The 17,556-nt window shown below is 43.7% G+C and overlaps 1 protein-coding gene across 1 annotated transcript in view; it reads right to left on the reverse strand.

The window, feature by feature from the left end:
* Positions 1 to 5,842: 5,842 nt before the first annotated feature.
* EIF3H (eukaryotic translation initiation factor 3 subunit H) overlaps positions 5,843 to 17,556 on the reverse strand; it is a 79,333-nt gene continuing 67,619 nt past the window's right edge. The window contains exons 6-8 of the mRNA XM_053247492.1: positions 12,762 to 12,882; positions 10,219 to 10,351; positions 5,843 to 6,122 (exon numbers count right to left, since the gene is read on the reverse strand). Of these exons, the coding sequence (XP_053103467.1) occupies positions 6,025 to 6,122; positions 10,219 to 10,351; positions 12,762 to 12,882 (352 nt within the window). The 3' untranslated portion in view covers positions 5,843 to 6,024. The remainder of the gene's footprint in view (positions 6,123 to 10,218; positions 10,352 to 12,761; positions 12,883 to 17,556) is intronic.

Consider the following 17,556-nt stretch of genomic DNA (forward strand, 5'->3'; position numbering starts at 1 on the left):
ATCGTGAGTTACAACTCCCATCATCCCCAGCCACAATGGCCAAAGGAGCAGAAAAGCAGCTGCTTGCATGTAGTCCCAGGTTCACTCCCTAGGAGCATCTCCAGGTAGGCCTGGGAGAGTCTCCTGTCTGCAACATTGGAAAGCTGCTGCTGCCAGTCAGTGTAGACAATACTGAGCTGGGTAGATCAGTGGTTGACTCAGTAGAAGGCAGCTTCCTCTACTCCTGTGACAATGCCACTCTTTCTTGAGTAATGAGCTAGCTCACCCGACCAAGTGGCTGGATGTCAAGCTTTCCAACAGCTGTTGCAAAAAGAAGAACAAGGATGCACAGAAAGTGGCAGGATAGAATCAGAGTTGAAAACAAGACCCACCATTTAATGGCTTCATCTTTTATTTTCCATTAGGAGTTTAACAGCCTTTAGAAAAAGGTGGAGTTTTCTTTTCTGGGTTACTAAGGAAGAGCTGTGTGTGAACAGCTTTAGTATCAGACCCTTAATGATAAAAGTGAATTCTTTGGTCTTGGCCAAGGCAAATTGCAGGAAGGATTTAAATGTGGAAAAAGTGATCAAATGGCTTCTTTACGATGGTATTAAAGACACATCATTGTGTCAAGTAAAACAAACAAGGGATTACAAATACAGATGTCTGCTAAACAGCAAAGGGCTTGTAATTCACAACCTAAAAGCAAATCCCTGCAATGAGAATTGAGATTTTGTCTTGTTTTCTTTTCACAGGCTCCTTCCCAAATTCCATAGTTTGCTAATCCATCTAGGCTTCGCATGATGCATTAGGCCTTCAAATGAACGCTCCCATTATTAATGTGAGTAATATTCTGTGAACATTATACCAAAGCACCCAGTATTGCCAGCAGTCAATGGATGGGGTTGCATCTTCAATGCATCAGTAAAACTGACACGAATGAATGTAACTTCCTGCATGCTGAAAGCTGAGCAGGTAACTTTAGGCCTCTGGAAAACTCTAGGCTGGCATGTTTGGTCTTCCACATTCAAGACAACTGCAGGGCAAATGGATGAGACAAGCCAGTTGTCCTGCTATGCTGGGAACGACGAAATATCAGTGTGATGAAGTCAGGATGCTTTGCACCAAGAAGTTAGCAAAAACCTTAAAGAAGTTGGGTGGGGGGTGGGGGAGATGAAGCCATAATTCCATAGTAGAGCATCTGCTTGCCTGCAGATGGTCCCAGGTTCAATTTTATGGCATCACAGGGTAGTTTGACAAATTCATGGAGGACAGGTCTATAAATAGGAACATAGAAAGCTGCCATATACTGAGTAAGACCGTAGGTCCATTTCACTCAGTATTGTCTTCACAGACTGGCAGCAGCTTCTCCAAGGTTGCAGGCAGGGATCTCTCTCAGCCCTATCTTTCAGATGCCAGGGAGGGAACTTGGAACCTTCTGCTCTTCCCCGAGCAGCTCCATCCCCTAAAGGGAATATCTTGCAGTGCTACATCAAGTCTCTCATTCATAGACAACCAGGGCAGACCCTGCTTAGCTAAAGGGACAGGTCATGCTTGCTACCACAAGACCAGATCTCCTCTGATGGTTACTAGTCTGATGGTTATAGGCCAACTCCAACCTCAAAGGCAATATGTCTCTAAATACCTGTTGCAGGGGAGCAACAGCAGAAGAGAGGGCATGCCCTCCCCTCTTGCCTTTCACCTCGGTTCGAATTTGGACCAAACCGTACCAAGCGATTCATACACACCTCTACCCTCCATTCCAAGCAGGTACAACATTTGCCTCTACAGCAGCTAACACTGCATCCAGGGAGAGTTTCTCCCTGCAATTTGGAATGCAGTTCATTCACTTTGGACCCAGGAGGTATGAATACAAAGCATAGGGTTGGGACTAATTGGGGCACTCTCACTGGCTTGGTACCTGGATATACTTGGGTAGACTGTACCCAATTTGAAAAATGTCTGAGCAGCAGGGGTCTTGGCAGGATCAAAAGGGGAGGATAGATTAGCTTGCATCACCAGATTGGAGACTCCACAAAATTCCTCCCAAAACTGGTAAGGATGTCAATCATGACTTTAATTGGAACAAAATTTGTATTTACATAAGAAAAGCCTTGCTGCCTAAGGCCTACCTAGTCCAGCATCCAATTTCCCACAGTGGCCCACCAGATGCTTTGGAAAACCAAACAATGAGGATATGAAGGCATGCCCTCTCTTCCTGTTTCCCCCTGCAACTGGTATTCAGAGGCAATCCTTTCTCTGAGCCTGGAGGAAGCCTATAGCCATCCAGATGTGATAGACCTTTCCTCCACAAATGTATCTAAGTAAATTTTAAAGCCATCAGCTGGTGGCCATCACATCCTGTGGCAAATAATTCCATAAAAATTAAGTATGTGTTGTATGAAAAAGTACCTCCTTTTGTCAGAGGAGAGCTGGTCTTGTGGTAGCAAGCATGACTTGTCCCCATAGCTAAGCAGGGTCTGCCCTGGTTGCATATGAATGGGAGACTTGATGTGTGAGCAGCACTGTAAGATATTCCCCTCAGGAGATGAAGCTGCTCTGGGAAGAGCATCAGAAGGTTCCAAGTTCCCTCCCTGGCTTCTCCAAGATAGGGCTGAGAGAGACTCCTGCCTGCAACCTTGGAGAAGCCGAGGCCAGTCTGTGAAGACAATACTGAGCTAGATAGACCAATGGTCTGACTCAGTATATGGCAGTTTCTTATGTTCCTACGTTCCTATGTTTATTCTAAATCTCCAGGCAATCAGTTTCATGGGATGACCTCTGGTTCTGGCATTGCAAGGTGGGGTGGTACTTCTCTCTGTTCACTCCATATCATGCATAATTTTATAAACCTCAACATTGCCATCCCTTAGTCTTTTTTTCTAAACTGATGAAGTGCCATTAAGGCAGTGTCGACTCTTAGCGACCACATAGATAGATTCTCTCCGGGATAATCTGTCTTCAACGTGGCCTTTAAGGTCTCTCAGTGGTGCATTCATTGCTGTTGTAATCAAGTCCATCCACCTTGCTGCTGGTCGTCCTCTCCTCCTCTTTCCTTCAACTTTCCCAGCATTATGGACTTCTCAAAAGAGCTGGGGTTTTGCATGTGTCCCAAGTATGATAGTTTTAGCCTGGTCATTTCTAAACTAAGCCCAAAATGTTGTAGCCTTACATTGTAAGGAATATGCTGCATCAGAACAACAATCCTCTATTTAACACTGACTTGTACAGATACTGTTATGATTTTGAATACTTAACCAGGAGACACATGGTGGCTGGCGACCAGATAAAGTTTCTCAGTAGTACTAAAAAGGTCAAGGTCAAGTGTGTCGTCGACTTGGTGTTGACTCCTGGCAACTACAGAGCCCTGTGATTGTCTGGGAAACATACCATCGGGGATTTGAACCGGCAACCTCTGGCTTGGTAGTCAAGCCATTTCCCCGCTGCACCATGAGGTGGCTTCAGTAGTACAAAAGGCAGTGTGCCATCAAGTCTATTTTGACTCCTGGCGCCCAGAGAACCCTGTGGTTTTCTTTGGTAGGATACAGGAGAGATTTACCATTGCCTCTTCCCATGCAGTTTGAAATGATGCCTTTCAGCACCTTCCTATATCGCTGCTGCCCAATATAGTACCAGCGGGGATTCAAACTGGCAACCTTCTTGTTAGTCAAGCATTTCCCCACCGTGCCACTTAGGATGACTGTCAGTAGTACTACTCAGGAGTTATTCCAAAGGACTACAACATTTCAATAGGACTTCCCTAGTAATTTAGTCAGGATGGTTAAAGACTATGCACGAGTGTTGTCTGCTGTCAGATATTCCCTAGGGGATGGAGCTGAAGCTCAGTGGTATAGCATCTACTTTGCATGCAGAAGCTCCCAAATTCAAATCCTGGCAACATCTCCAGGTAGGGTTGAGAAAAACTCCTGCCTGAACCCTTGGAGAGCTGTTGCCAGTCAGTGTAGACGATACATCACTAGAAAGACCAAGGGTATGTGACTCAGAATATGGCAGCTTCCTATGTTCCTAACTAGTTGTGTTTCGCCTGGAGAAGAGAGAACAGGCAACTTGATAGCACTCTGCAGATATCTGAAGGGCTGTCACTAAGGAGAGGGCAAGGACTTGGTCTCTATTTCCTCATATGGAAAAACTAAATCTAACAGGCTTAAGTTACAGGAGCGTAAATTTAAGTTTAACATTAGGATAAACTTCTTAAAAGAAACCAATTGCCTAGGGGTTGGGGTGGGCTCACCCTAGCTGGAGAGCTTCCAACAGAAGCTGGACAACCATTTGTGGGAGATGGTCTAACTCTGGTCCTGAAACAAGCAAGAGGCCTACAGGGTCCCTGCAAACTCTACGATTCCACATGCTTGTTTACTCTCAATCCCTTTATCACTTCACACTAAGGGCTACCTCAGATGTTACTTTGCATTGATATGGACTGAAAGCTCTACAGGCCAAGTTGTGAATGGTTGGCAACATGCCAATTTCACATCCGTTTCCCAAGGCTTGCCATATGCTTTTTGTAGGTTTTCTGAAAGAGAACCTCAGGAGCAAAGCCAATATGCTGTTAACAGTCAAAATCAGCTCTGATACAGGCATTAAAGACACAGATCTTTAGATTAGTGTTGATTGTAGGTGTTAAGATTTTGTTCCAAACACTGATTTGAGGCTCAACAGGTAAGGCAGCCTTCTGTACTATTTTCTGCAGCCCAGAAGACCACACTCATCACTCTTGTGTTGGTGAGAGTTCTTTAGCCCCCTTGTTTTCTACTATAAAAGCTTTAATTCCTTGCCAAAGATATAACAGTTTAGCTCAAGGTTTCTGGATGCAATTTCTGCAGAATGTGGCAGTCAGAATAGTGGTGTATTGTGCAGTGTAACAGTATATTCCATCAGATTCGAGAGTTTAGATAAGCATACTGTGGAAACAATTCACCCAAGAGTACTCTGTACTTTGAAATACCATGGCCTGGCTTTGACACTTTGCCAGGTTGCCTGAGGTTTCAAAACAATTTGCATATATATTTACATAATGTGAAAGATCTCTAAAGTTAGTAGTGGGGAAGGGAGGTGCAAAAAGCAAGCTTCCATTCTGACCCCTGGGTTCTACACTCTCATAACTTTTGTCTCCTTGAATGGCTGTTACCCCTGCCTGCCCCCCAACTCCAATGTGTAGGGCTGTCCTTTTCAGGAAAATTTTAACTGATTCCCTTTTGACATTTTGGGCTGAGAGTAAACATATCCTTAAGTTCCCCCGTGTAAAATAAGTTTGCCCCCCCTCCAAAATAATCTGAATGTAAACTGTTTTCTTTTGGAGGGGGACAGGCTTATTTTTCATTGAGGAATTTAAGGATGTGCTTACACCCAGACAAAATATCAAAGGGCGATTCATTCAAATTCTCCAACAACCCTCCTGTTTTCCCTGCATCAGGGTGGTGGGGGGGATCTCTGAATGCAGCCTCTAGAATTGTATTGCCTTAACAAGTGTGGTGAAGGGGCTTGCTTAAGTGGGGATTCTCAAATCTGCGTATGACATTATTTAGCTTCTTCACATTTTTTAAAAATGTGTGAATGCTAACCACCAGGAAATGGCTGATGTCAGCCTCTGTACTACCAGAAGGATCTATAACATGCAAGACCAACAGTTTATACGTGGACCAGACCAAGATGTGCACTTTGTGTAACTCACTTTTGTCCTTGCATGCAGAAAAGGGTTTTCTTATTGAGATGGTTAGTTTAAAGTCTTTGTACAGAGTGAAGACTCTCCGTAAAGAGTGAAGACTCGCACTAGGGTGTGAGTTTAAAATCTATGGCATACAGAAATCTGGAAACAGTAGTCTAGCCATCAATAAACACATGCTAAAAGTTTAAAATTGGTCTTTATTTTTCTCTTTAGGCATTTTACCAGCACACATGAGTGTCAAGTTCACTGTTCATCTTGCAATGAGCCATGGAAACGCATCTTTAGCAAAAAAAAAAAAAAAAAAAGATCCTGAGCAACTCTTGGATGTATAGGAGATTTCAAGAACTTCATCTTCTACGCTAGTTATTGTGCTCTTGAAGTGCCTGAGCCATGAAGAGCTTGCCCAGGTTCTGTGCAGTGAATTCCTTGATGTTCTGGCTGTATGTGTTAATTTGACCTGCAAATAAAAGGAGACAGCATGGAGGAGAAAACAAAAGTTAATTCTTTGCTCTAGGGAACAAGGCCGAGGTTTCCATTCAAAAATATCCATCCATTGTATTCTGTCACAGTCTAGCATGGCCAAGAGAACTCAAATCAGGGCTATAGGGTTTGAGTTCCCCTGAGTGTTATGAGACAAAGTAAACAGGTTGTAGTCTGAGGTACAGCTGAGAAGGGCAAAATCTGCTGCTCACTCCAGACACTAAACCAGAGGGAAAGGTTAAACCTCCAGCCACCCAGCTTTTGAGTCAGGAGGCAAAGAAGAAGCATTCCTTACCTCCTCCTTGGGCTCTGAATACTGAGTTTGGCTTGGAGAAACATGGGCAGGACAGGCTTTGGAAAAGCAGGCTTGACGTGGCTTCTTTCTTTGGTTCAAGGGCAGAGGGGGTAAGGATGGAGAAAGGAATGAATTTCCCAACCTTCCCTGCCCATCCAACTTGACAGGAGGACAGAGATAACAGCACCAAAAGGACAGCCATGGCTAGCTAGCAAGTCTAGCATTTTAGACTGGGGTCAAGGGAATCCTAATTTGGAACCACACACACAGATGGTGAGTCATAGACTCACTTCAGGCAAATCTGTTTTCAGTCGTAAAACAAGCACTTAATTCGCAGCATTGCTGCAGGTATAAGACCCATAAGGCTTTTTGTACATCCAGTCATTAATAACACCACATTTCATTTATTCATTTACATATTTGCTTTGGAGTGGTTTAATTTTTATGCATGATTTTACTTTCAAGGCCATGGATTACATCAGCATGAAGTTACTTTGTCTTAAAAGGAATCCTAGTCTCACTTCAAGAACTTTACTTCCATGTGTCTCTCTCTTCTTCCTTCCCCTCCTCCCATCTTTATAAATGGGCCGTTGTGGGTTATGGAGAATTAGAGCAAGGGCAGCCGAGTGATATGTATCTTTTTGTTGGCCTACGTGGCCCATAACTGTTTTGTAAATGGTTCAAAGACAACAAGAAATTTGCTAGTAATACTGTTTCAGACAAAACCCTGCGAGGAATATACACACAAGACTGTGCAGGATACTAAATTATATAAAATGGCGCAGGAATTTCTGGAAAGCTATGAAGGTCCACATTCACACTGAATCTCTTCTGCTGTGGGTCTGGCAACACTGCTTGCCTCTTCCAGTTGATATTTTGTGGGTCAAATTTTTGTTAGCTATCTCATATTATTAGCAATTTCTCACACCAGCAGGCTGTGAAGGCTTTGTCTGCAGTGCTGTACAAAATCAAAAGAAGTGTCTCCATCACCCCATTTTCTGGACAGCCTCTATTACTACAATTTGTTTCCCTTGTTCATTTGCAAGAGCAAGAAGACAAAGCCAGATTATTAAAATTAAAAACTGCTTAGCAGACCAATACACTTTCAATTTAATGCTCTACTTAAAAAAATGTTTTTAAATGCCTTACAGGCAAAACCAGCCAAGTTTTAGCTTTGATCCCCAACTTAATTCTGCGTGAATTAAAATAGTGAACACTGTCAGTTCTTTTCCTGACTCTGCTAAAAAGGAAAACATTTTGGCTGAAGGCTGTTGGGAGCGTAATCGGCTGTTGCTTTTCCCAACGTGAGAAGATGGACAAACTATAACCCACCAAAACAAAGACTGAAATGTAATTGGAAAAGTGAAAACTCTTCACTAGAGTGTTTTTTCCTTTAACAAGCTTTGTGCTGTTAGAAGAACTCATTACCACAATTCAAACCATACCCATTCAGAGCCAGCCAAACAGGATCCAAACTATACAACTGTGCTATAAAACCGTTACCGTGTGTCCTGCTTGTAGAGCTCATTTAAGTAACAGCTTTCAGTACAAGCTAAAACTCATTCCAAATTTTGTTATCAATCTGTGCTACTTTATTTATTTATTTATTTATTTATTTATTTATTTTTACATTTTTTAATCCCACTCTTCCTCCAAGGAGCCCAGAGCGGTGTACTACATACTTAAGTTTCTCCTCACAACAACCCTGTTAAGTAGGCTAGGCTGAGAGAGAAGTGACTGGCCCAGAGTCACCCAGCTAGTTTCATAGCTGAATGGGAATTTGTACTCGGGTCTCCCCGGTCCTTGTCCAGTGCTCTAACCACTACACCACGCTGGCTACTTTACCACCTGCTCCTGAGCCAACTGAAGACAGAGGGCAGTAAGTATGGTGCCACCAACCACTGGTTCCTGGCAAGCGCGTGTTCCGAGTGCGAGCCACACGTTCTGGCCCCACCTGTGCTGGATGCCCCACCCACACATCTGGGGTTGGTTACAGATGTTGGATTCCCAGAGGGACATGTGGCCAGAGCACCCGACATTGGCGGGTTTGGACAACACGCTAGGCATGGCGTCTCCAATCTGTGCCAGGAGGGTGCACTTGCTGGGAACCAGTGGCTGACTATTTATTTGCTACATCAGGGTTTCTTAACCTTGGGCCCCCAGATGGTGTTCGACTACAACTCCCAGAATCCCCAGACATGGCCTTTGTGGCTGGGGATTCTGGGAGTTGTAATCCAACATCATCTGGGGGCCCAAGGTTAAGAAACCCTGTGCTACATTATTATCCTGCTTTTCCTCTGAGGAGCCCAGAGTAGTGTACATGGTTATACTTATCTGCAACAACCCTGTGAGGTAGGTTAGGGTGAGAGACAAGTGATTGGCCCAGAGTCACCAAGAGAGTTTCATAGCTGAGTGGAGATTTGAGCTCAAGTCTCCCCGGTCCTAGTCCACTCTAAGCACACCACCATGCTGGCTCTCGCTTGTAACTTACAAGGACCTTACTTAATGCTGTGACGTGTAAGCTGCCCAAAGTGCATTTTATTGTATCTTTCAAACATTAGTTTAATTAATGGCAACAGGCCCTTTTCCCTGCCCAAGAGGAGGAGTGTGAGCCATTCTTATAGATAATTATTGTTTCACTAACCCAGCCTTGCGTCTTGGTTTTTGTGCCTTTATCCAAGTGCAAAAATACTGAGAAAAAAATGCCCTCTCATTCTTTACTTCAGTTCCCTTGGACAAAGGAGCTGCTTTTACTAAGCAGCTTTAAATCCAGAACGCTATGCGGTCAGCTATCTAGGGAACCTAAGAAACTACTATTATTAGAACAGCTATGTATCCCACGAACTGGATTACACAGCACTGGAGAAGGTGCAAAAGAGGGCAACCAAGATGATCAGGGGCCTGGAGCACCTTCCTTGGGATCCTAGGCTACAGCATCTGGGACTTTTTAGTTTGGAGAAGAGGCAACTACAGGGAGACATGATAGAGGTGTATAAAATTATGCATGGAGTAGAGAGAGTGGACAGAGAGAAATTTTTCTCCCGCTCTTAAAAGAAGAACCAGGGTTTATTTATTTATTGTTAAGTTTATATACCGCCTTTCATTAAAGCAATCCCAAGGCGGTTTACAGCAAAAATCGGTTTACAGGGTTATCTTATGAAACTAATTACCAGGAAATTTAGGACTGTCAGAGGAAGTCCTTCACAAAGCACATAATAAATCAATGGAATTCTCTGCCACGGGATGTGGTGATGGCCACCAGCTTGGGTGACTTTAAGCAGGGCCTAGACAAATTCGTGGAAGACAAGTCTATCAATTGCTACGAGTCTTATAGGCTATAGGCTGCCTCCAGCCTGAGAGACACGATGCCTCTCAATACCAGTTGCAGGGGAGCAACAGCAGGAGAGAGGGCATGCCCTCACCTCTTGCCTGTGGGCTCCCCAGAGGCATCTGTTGGTTCACTGTGTGAAACAGGATGCTGGACTAGGTAGAACTTGGGCCTGATTCTGCAGGGCTGTTCTCATGGGGAGAACCAGATTTCAGAATCATGCAGAAACCTGAGAGCTGCATTTTGTGATTAAAATTCAATTCTCTAGTCCAGAGTATGGTCTGAAGATGACAGCTTTACCAAAGCAGAAAAGATCTGGGTCTGGCCAGTGCCTGGATGGGAGATCAGCTGGCCTTCATATCATACCAGAGTGCCCCTTTTTATTCCAAAACCACATGGAAAAATAAAAGAGCGGACCCACAGGGAGGGAAGCTTTTTCTGAATGCTTACCTGCAATCAACAGAGAGTCCATCCTGGCAGGAGGCTGCGGTGGCTTGAACAATTTGTTCATGTCCTCTTCAGGGAGAGGCGGCTCTCCTCTGCTTTGACGCTGCAAGTTTTCTTGCTGACGTCTCTGCTGATACTGGGAAGTAGAGGAACAAACACACTGCTGTAGGCTATCTGATCCAAAGGGAAAGCTCCCAATTAATTGGAAAAACGTAGGAAAACTGCATGTTTACCCAGCTTTCAAAACATTCAATGCCAATTCTGCATTTCTGTGCACCAGGCAATTTACATAATTTACTGTTTGGCTTCAACATGTGATTTATTTATTTATTTATTTTAATTTTTTTTAAATGAGGTGGGGAGAACAGGGACATAGAATATTTTTTTAAAAGGCAATTCTAATCCTGCCCTGCCCACACAAATGATCTGTCTACACAGGGCAGAGATACCGTGTTTGTGTGTCCCTGGAACATGGGCCCCTTCGCTGCCATCTCTCCCCTCTGGCCATCTGACTGTCCTGCTGCTGCCACCACTGCAGCCAACCTGCCTCCACCTCCACCCGCTTGCCGCGTGCAAAGCCTGTGCTGCTTGTGAGCCCCCCACTGCCACAGGTGGAGCTGAGTGCCAGGGTGTGTGTGTGTGTGTGTTTGTGAGTCTGGACACAGGCCTTCCTGGAGATGTCCATGTATCTACAGCAGCAGAAACAATATGATCAACATACCTTCAGTTGTCCAAAAGAAAAGAAATGACTAGAGACTGAAGATAAATAAAGAGAAAATGGCCTAAATCTGCAGAACAAATAAATAGAAAGATAGATAGTATGGATTGGTGGACTTGGAGCTTATCAGAATCCAGCACAGTTCAAAAGACATCTGGGCAATTCCAGAGACAGAGAATCAGGCATGTTGCTGCTTTTTCCATGACTGTAGCTATAAACAAATTTTCAAGTATCTACCACTGGGAAGAGAGCATCACCTACTAGAAGGCCATATTTTTACAAAACCCACAAATATTGTAGATTGGGTCTGAAACATGCAAAATATGTTAACCTGAGGCAGTATAGATACAAAGAGGCCTAATGTGCCCCAGAAGCCTCCACAACTGCCATGCCCAAATCACAATCCTCTGGAAATTATTGGCCAAAGCCAAGAAAGCTTGGCTTTGGCATATAAGCTTTGGACTTTAAAAGGCAATATTAAAAAGACAGAACTCAGATTTCCTGAATTCAAAATGGTTTCCAGGAAGTTGGGCAGACATTTTGATGAGAATTCCAGGCCCATCAAATTTTCTGGAATGAAACTGGGTACTACAAGGCTCTCCAGACTTTTTGGAAGTGGTTCGTCTCCATCATGGAACTTGAATTCATGGCGGCGGGGGTGGGGTGGGGGAAGGGGTTGCACTCATAGAATAAAATGTGGGGTCAGAAGATGGAGCATTGAGACTAACATTGGGAGGAGAGGAGAGACACTGATCAATATTGTCAGAAAGAAGAAGCTACCACACAATGTCTGCCAAGATACACACAGGATCCATGAGGTTGGAGAGGGGAAAAGAGGGGAAGTGAATGGTATGGCACCAGTCTGGGGTGGAGTGAGCAAGTGTGCTGGTTTTTAGTTACGTAAAGCAAAAATCCAGTAGTGCCTTTCAGATTAATTTTCAAGACATCATACACCTTTGAAGGTGACAACTTCCTTCAGATGCAAAAGAAGAATAGTTGGCAGCAAGCAATACAAAGCAGCAGGTATAACGGTTGTTCTGAATAATCTTCATCTTTAAAAGGAACAGTAACTTCTTACAAATTATCTAGGAGAGCAAGGGATGCAAGATTACAAGGAGTGAATCATGTTATAAAATAGGAAGAGTGCCTGTGCTCACAGAATGTGCTCATCTTACTTAAAATGGCAAATCTTTTAAAATCCAGAGTCGCAGGATTTCTTAAGCTCCTCTGGTTGCTGAGCAAAGAAATGTCTGGTGACATTTTACTGCTTGATAGCAGAAGCAAAACGCATCCAGATTTAGAACACGTTAGCAAATAAGAGATTAAAGTTCTGTATCACAGAACTTAATTAATTAAAGCAGAAAAGGAGAGGAGGGACAGAAAAAGCATGAGGAGGTCATTTTACTCCTATATTTTGCAGAGTAGGAGCATTACCTATCAAAATTGCATGATCTTGCACACAACGGTTCTATAAAAAAATAATGAACAGAACAACTGTATGAGCCTCATACAGACATGTAAGAGCCTTACTGTGCAGAGCCATGCAAAGAGCTACATCTACAGCAATTATAAGCTAAGCAAGAAATGATGGGTGAAAATCCTGGATATCTCACACACAGAAACACACACACACACCACTTCAAATCAGTTTTTCCATCTCTAAAATCTCTCTCATAAACTTGCCCCTGCAGATTTAGATTAGTTTTCTCAACAGGGCTGTATATTTAGGGGATGCAAAGATCGTGCAATTTGCAACCTATTACAGAAGCCACATAATGTGGTGTTTTACCCCAAAGGGATGCGATTCAGCCCTCCACTAAAAACCAACCTGATGTTTCTGCTGCTGCTGCTTGCTGGTGTTCCTCAGGTAGGTGTTGTGCTTCACAATATCCTGGCTCATCTCATCCACTCTGTCCATCAAGAGCTGCAGGCTCTTTCCAAGGTGATTACTGAAATGCACAGAGAGGCAGTCTGATGTAGAGTTGCAACAGTGACAACTTGACAGTATTTTGCTTCTATAATAATTTAGTTAATCCTTCCCTGACAGCAACGTTTAAATACACTTCAAGATCATTTAAGAGACCAGCTCTTGCTCAAAACAGAAAGTTCTTTAGTATAATTGCCTGAACTCCATCTGTCAATGTCTTGTTCTCAAGGCCACCTCCCCTCTCCCCTGCAAATTTACACAGACACAACAGAGATGGAGGCTCTCAGAAACCTTAAGCCATGTGCTTTGTTATTCACAGTGGCCAACATGAAGGGCACCGAGTCATAGCACTGGTCCACCTAGCTTGGTATTGACTGGCAGCAGCTCTCCAGGGCTTCAGGCTGGAATTTTTCTCAGCCCTACCTAGACACCCTGGGGTTTGAATCTGGGACCTTCCACATGCTACGCAGATGCTCCATCCCGGAGCTGTGGCCCCATCCCCAGTGATCGGTTGACACAGTGAGAGCTACTTCAAGGCAGGGAGAGAAGAATAATTGCCCTGAAGGCTTGATAGGTTGAGTAGAGTGTGAGGAGGGAGATCAGAAAGTGATTTTCACTTCTCTCCCCTTCCCTGCAAAAGCAATGGGCAGTCTTCACGGACCATTTCTAGCCGCAGACAGCGCTTTTGCAGGGGGTGGAGAAAAGCAAAAATGGCTTCCTGATCTCCCTCCTCATGTGCTGTCCTGCCCATCATGCTGTCATGACAACTACTCTGAAGGCGCTCAGCCTTGAGGCAGCTCTGATTGCATCAATGGACCACTGCCTGTCCTGGCAATATTATAAAGTCTTTTCCATGATAGCTTTCCAATTGCATATGCTTGAAGACACTACCACTTCACACATGCCAAGGCAGCCCTGGAATCAGGTTCCCAAGCTGGGCTCCAGGGCAGGGGTAGGCAACCTTGGTTCTCCAGCTGTTGCTGAACTACGACTCCCATCATTCCCAGCCACAATACGTTGTGCCATAAAAATAAATCTCTGCTCTAGAGAGTCTGACTTAAGTGAAGTCCTAGACTGGACCCTTCACAATACAGGGTGAGTATCCCTTATCCGAACTGCTTGGAACCAGAAGTGTTCCAGATTTTGGACTTTTCCGGATTTTGGAATATTTGCATACTGTAATGAGATATCTTGGGCATGGGAACTAAGTCTAAGCACGAGGTTTTTAGGTTTTATTTAAATTATAAAAACAAATAAGCATTGAATTTACAATAACTACAGGTAGCTGTAAATATAATGAAAACTAATTGTGAGAAAACTTGCAATGCAATAACGTTGCTGGTCATGTTAGACTCAAACACGGCATTTTAGGTGGAGATGAAATTCAGTTTTCATGTGAAAATAATGTTTTGTCGGTGCTGCAGGCACACGCCGTGGTGGTTTCCAGATTTTGGAGCATTCCAGATTTCGGATGTCGGGATCAGGGATACTCAACTTGTACTGTATGTGCCCTCAAGGGATACCAAAAAATCAACCCATTTCATCGATACCTAAGAGCAGCCCTCCTGGATCACATCACAGGCCTATCTAGTTCAGCAACCTGCTTCCACAAGTAGCCAGCTGAGTATTTTTAAATAAGCCGACAATCAGGGCATGATAATAGCCCAACCTCACTAATTCACGATCCAGCCAAAGTGAAGTTCATCTACATCCCATTAATTTCAACCGAAGAGCTAAGCAAATGCTCAACCTTCTCCAACTGAAATGACCGAGACCTAAAAGTATTTCCCTTGGTTGGATTGTGCCCTGGGTCCTGCAAGCAGCACTGGGGGCAGAAAGCTGTTTGTGTAATTTATAATGCAAGGTATACATTAAGTAGCTAAGACTGCTCCTCATTGTCTCCTACCACCGGATATTTGTGTTTAAAAGTAATTTCCTGTCCAACCACTTGAGAATTTGTGACATTACTTAATCCAACAACTGATTTTCTAGCAAATGTTCTACTCCCTGGGAGAGAAGCAAAAAACTTCTTTAAAAGCCTCAACCTCTCCTGCCCCACAGGACTTCCATCACTATTTATTATGCATTAAGCTCCTCTTATGTCCCTTTCCCCAGCCCTGCGTTATGGGGAGGAGAGCCGATCTTGCAGTAGGGAGCACAAATGGTCCTCTTTGCTAAACAGAGTCTGCATGGGTTTGCATTTGGATTGATGACTACCCGTGAGCACGGTCTGATGTAGGCTATTCCCCAGGTGGGGCTGTGGCTCGGGGCATGCAGAAGGTCCCAGATGCAATCCCTGGCATCTCCAGGTAGGGCTGGGGGGAAATCCTGCATGAAACCTTGGAGAAGCTGCTGCCAGTCAGTGTAGACAATACTGAACTAGATGGAGCAATGGTCTGACTCGTTTTTGGCAGATTCCTATGTTCCTGTGTATTTTTTTAAAAATGCAAGCCTGTGGGTAAGAATTTGTTCTTTTAAAACTAATTTACTGTAATTAATATTGTTATTAATGATGACTGTCAAAGTAATGAGTGCATCTAAGAATATATATCAAAGAGCCTCTGTTCTACAGAGAAAGAAGTGGAGGCTACTTATGACACTGTGGTTCTCACAAGCACCAATTATTCTGTAGACAGCATTGCTGAGAAAGATGTCTGGCTAGGGAACATCATTCCATACGATTTGCTCGGGGGTCTGTTTGCCAGAGCAGGATTTTATGCTGGGATGCTGCTGTTAAAACTTGCATGGCTCACATCTCTCCCTCGAAATGAAAGCAAATAATAAAATGTGAAAAGGCAGCATTAACAGATGTCAAAGGAGACTGAGTGATAAGCAGATATTAGCTACAGGAGCGTTTCCCCCCAAAGTTCTCCAAAGAGCTCAAGACTCAGACTTACGCTCTCTCCTAGCAATAAAAAGACACTGACAGAAACTGGATTGCTTGGAATGTGTGTCACACCAGATTCCTATAGTTTTGTGAAGATCTCTCATCGCAAAATTGTCCTGAATCCTATTTCTAGGAGAACTACAAGAACAAGAGGATTACAATGGAAAATCTGATTGGGTTCAGAGGCAGACACTGTGTTGCGTGCGAGCTCACAGGCTTATCTGAAGTAGCTTTCCAGGAGTTTGGGCTTGCTTCTCCTGTCTCCCCCTTTCAGCCAATGTTGCAAACCTGACTGGCTGGCTGAGTGCGGGCATGCCATTTTTGATCGTGCTCTTTGAGTGATGTGGGTCACTTTTACTTTCTCCGCCATTAGTTTCTCTCTAGTTTCTTCTTCAACAACAAAATATTTATATAGTGCTTTTCAACAAAAGATTACAAAGCGGACCACATAGAGAAATAAACAAATAAGATGGGTCCCTGTCCCCAAAGGGCTCACAATCTAAAAGAAACATAAGACAGACACCAGCAACAGTCACTGGAAGTACTGTGCTGGGGGTGGATAGGGCCAGTTATACTCCCCCTGCTAAATAAAGAGAATCACCATGTTCAAAAGGTGCCTCTTTGCCCAGTTAGCTTTCCAGCTTTCCTCCTGTCCTGCAGCTCCTGTCATTCATGGGTTTTGATGTTAAAATCCCTTATTCTGTCAACCTAAAATTTTGGACAAGCTGTAGTTTTGCAGGACTGGTTCACCTCCTGAAGCTACTATTTTATACTGTTAGTTCCCAAGGCTCTAGTACAGGCCTGCTCAACTTCGGCCCTCCTGCAGATGTTGGTCTACAATTCCTGTAATTCCTGGCTATTGGCTGCTGTGGCTGAGAATTAAGGGAGCTGTAGTCCAAAAACAGCTGAGGGGCCTAAGTTGAGCAGGCCTGCTCTAGTACATGTACACACACACACACACACACACACGGGTTATTGGAAACTTTAAGCCTGCCCACACCACTCTAGTTGGCAAGATCTCTGGCATTAGAAACTGTGAACTGAAACGTATACACAAGGACTCTCCCCCACCCTCTCCCTTGCAGAAGAGATGGCTTCACAAGTTCACATTGGTTGTGCGCCAGTAATGTGCACACCACTAACTCAATAAGCACGCCTTGGAAAACTGAGAAACAATTCCAAAGGACGCCAAGGCCATTCTTACACCATTCTTAGAGTTGTTACAGAAGTAGGCAGGATGGAAATTTAAATAATTAACAACATTAAAAAAATATGTTGAGGATGATAGAAGTGCATGAGAAGAAACTGTCTTGGAGAAAGGAACATTGGTAGACCTACCGTGAAGGGTCCTTTCTCCTCAATGTACAGAGGCTATTCGTTAGAGTGGGTTGTGCTGCCACACAAGTTTCTGCCACACTGGTGAAGAGTTTCTCCCTTCAGCTGAAGAGATAAACTAGTGCCAGTTTAATCCCCATGGTGGGACTGGAGACTACTAGTAGAAGTAAGACTCTTTCACATGATTGCCAGTGAAGACTACTTGGTCTAGTCAAAATGCATTTGGCAAAATTTCAAGACGATCAGATATTGGCAATACTATGATCTGACATTTCATCTTTCAATCAAAATGCGACACTGCGACCACATGGGAATATTTATCTATACTTCTCCTATTCATTAACAACAATTTGGAAATGAATTATTGGATTTAATCTTTTTAGTCGGATTCATAAAACTATTTTAAATGAGATCTTACTGATCATCTTTCACAAACTTTGCGATATAGATACCATATATTTTATTGATTTTGAT

This window comes from Hemicordylus capensis, chromosome 4 (assembly GCF_027244095.1).
Source record: "Hemicordylus capensis ecotype Gifberg chromosome 4, rHemCap1.1.pri, whole genome shotgun sequence".
NCBI classification, from domain to species: domain Eukaryota; kingdom Metazoa; phylum Chordata; class Lepidosauria; order Squamata; family Cordylidae; genus Hemicordylus; species Hemicordylus capensis.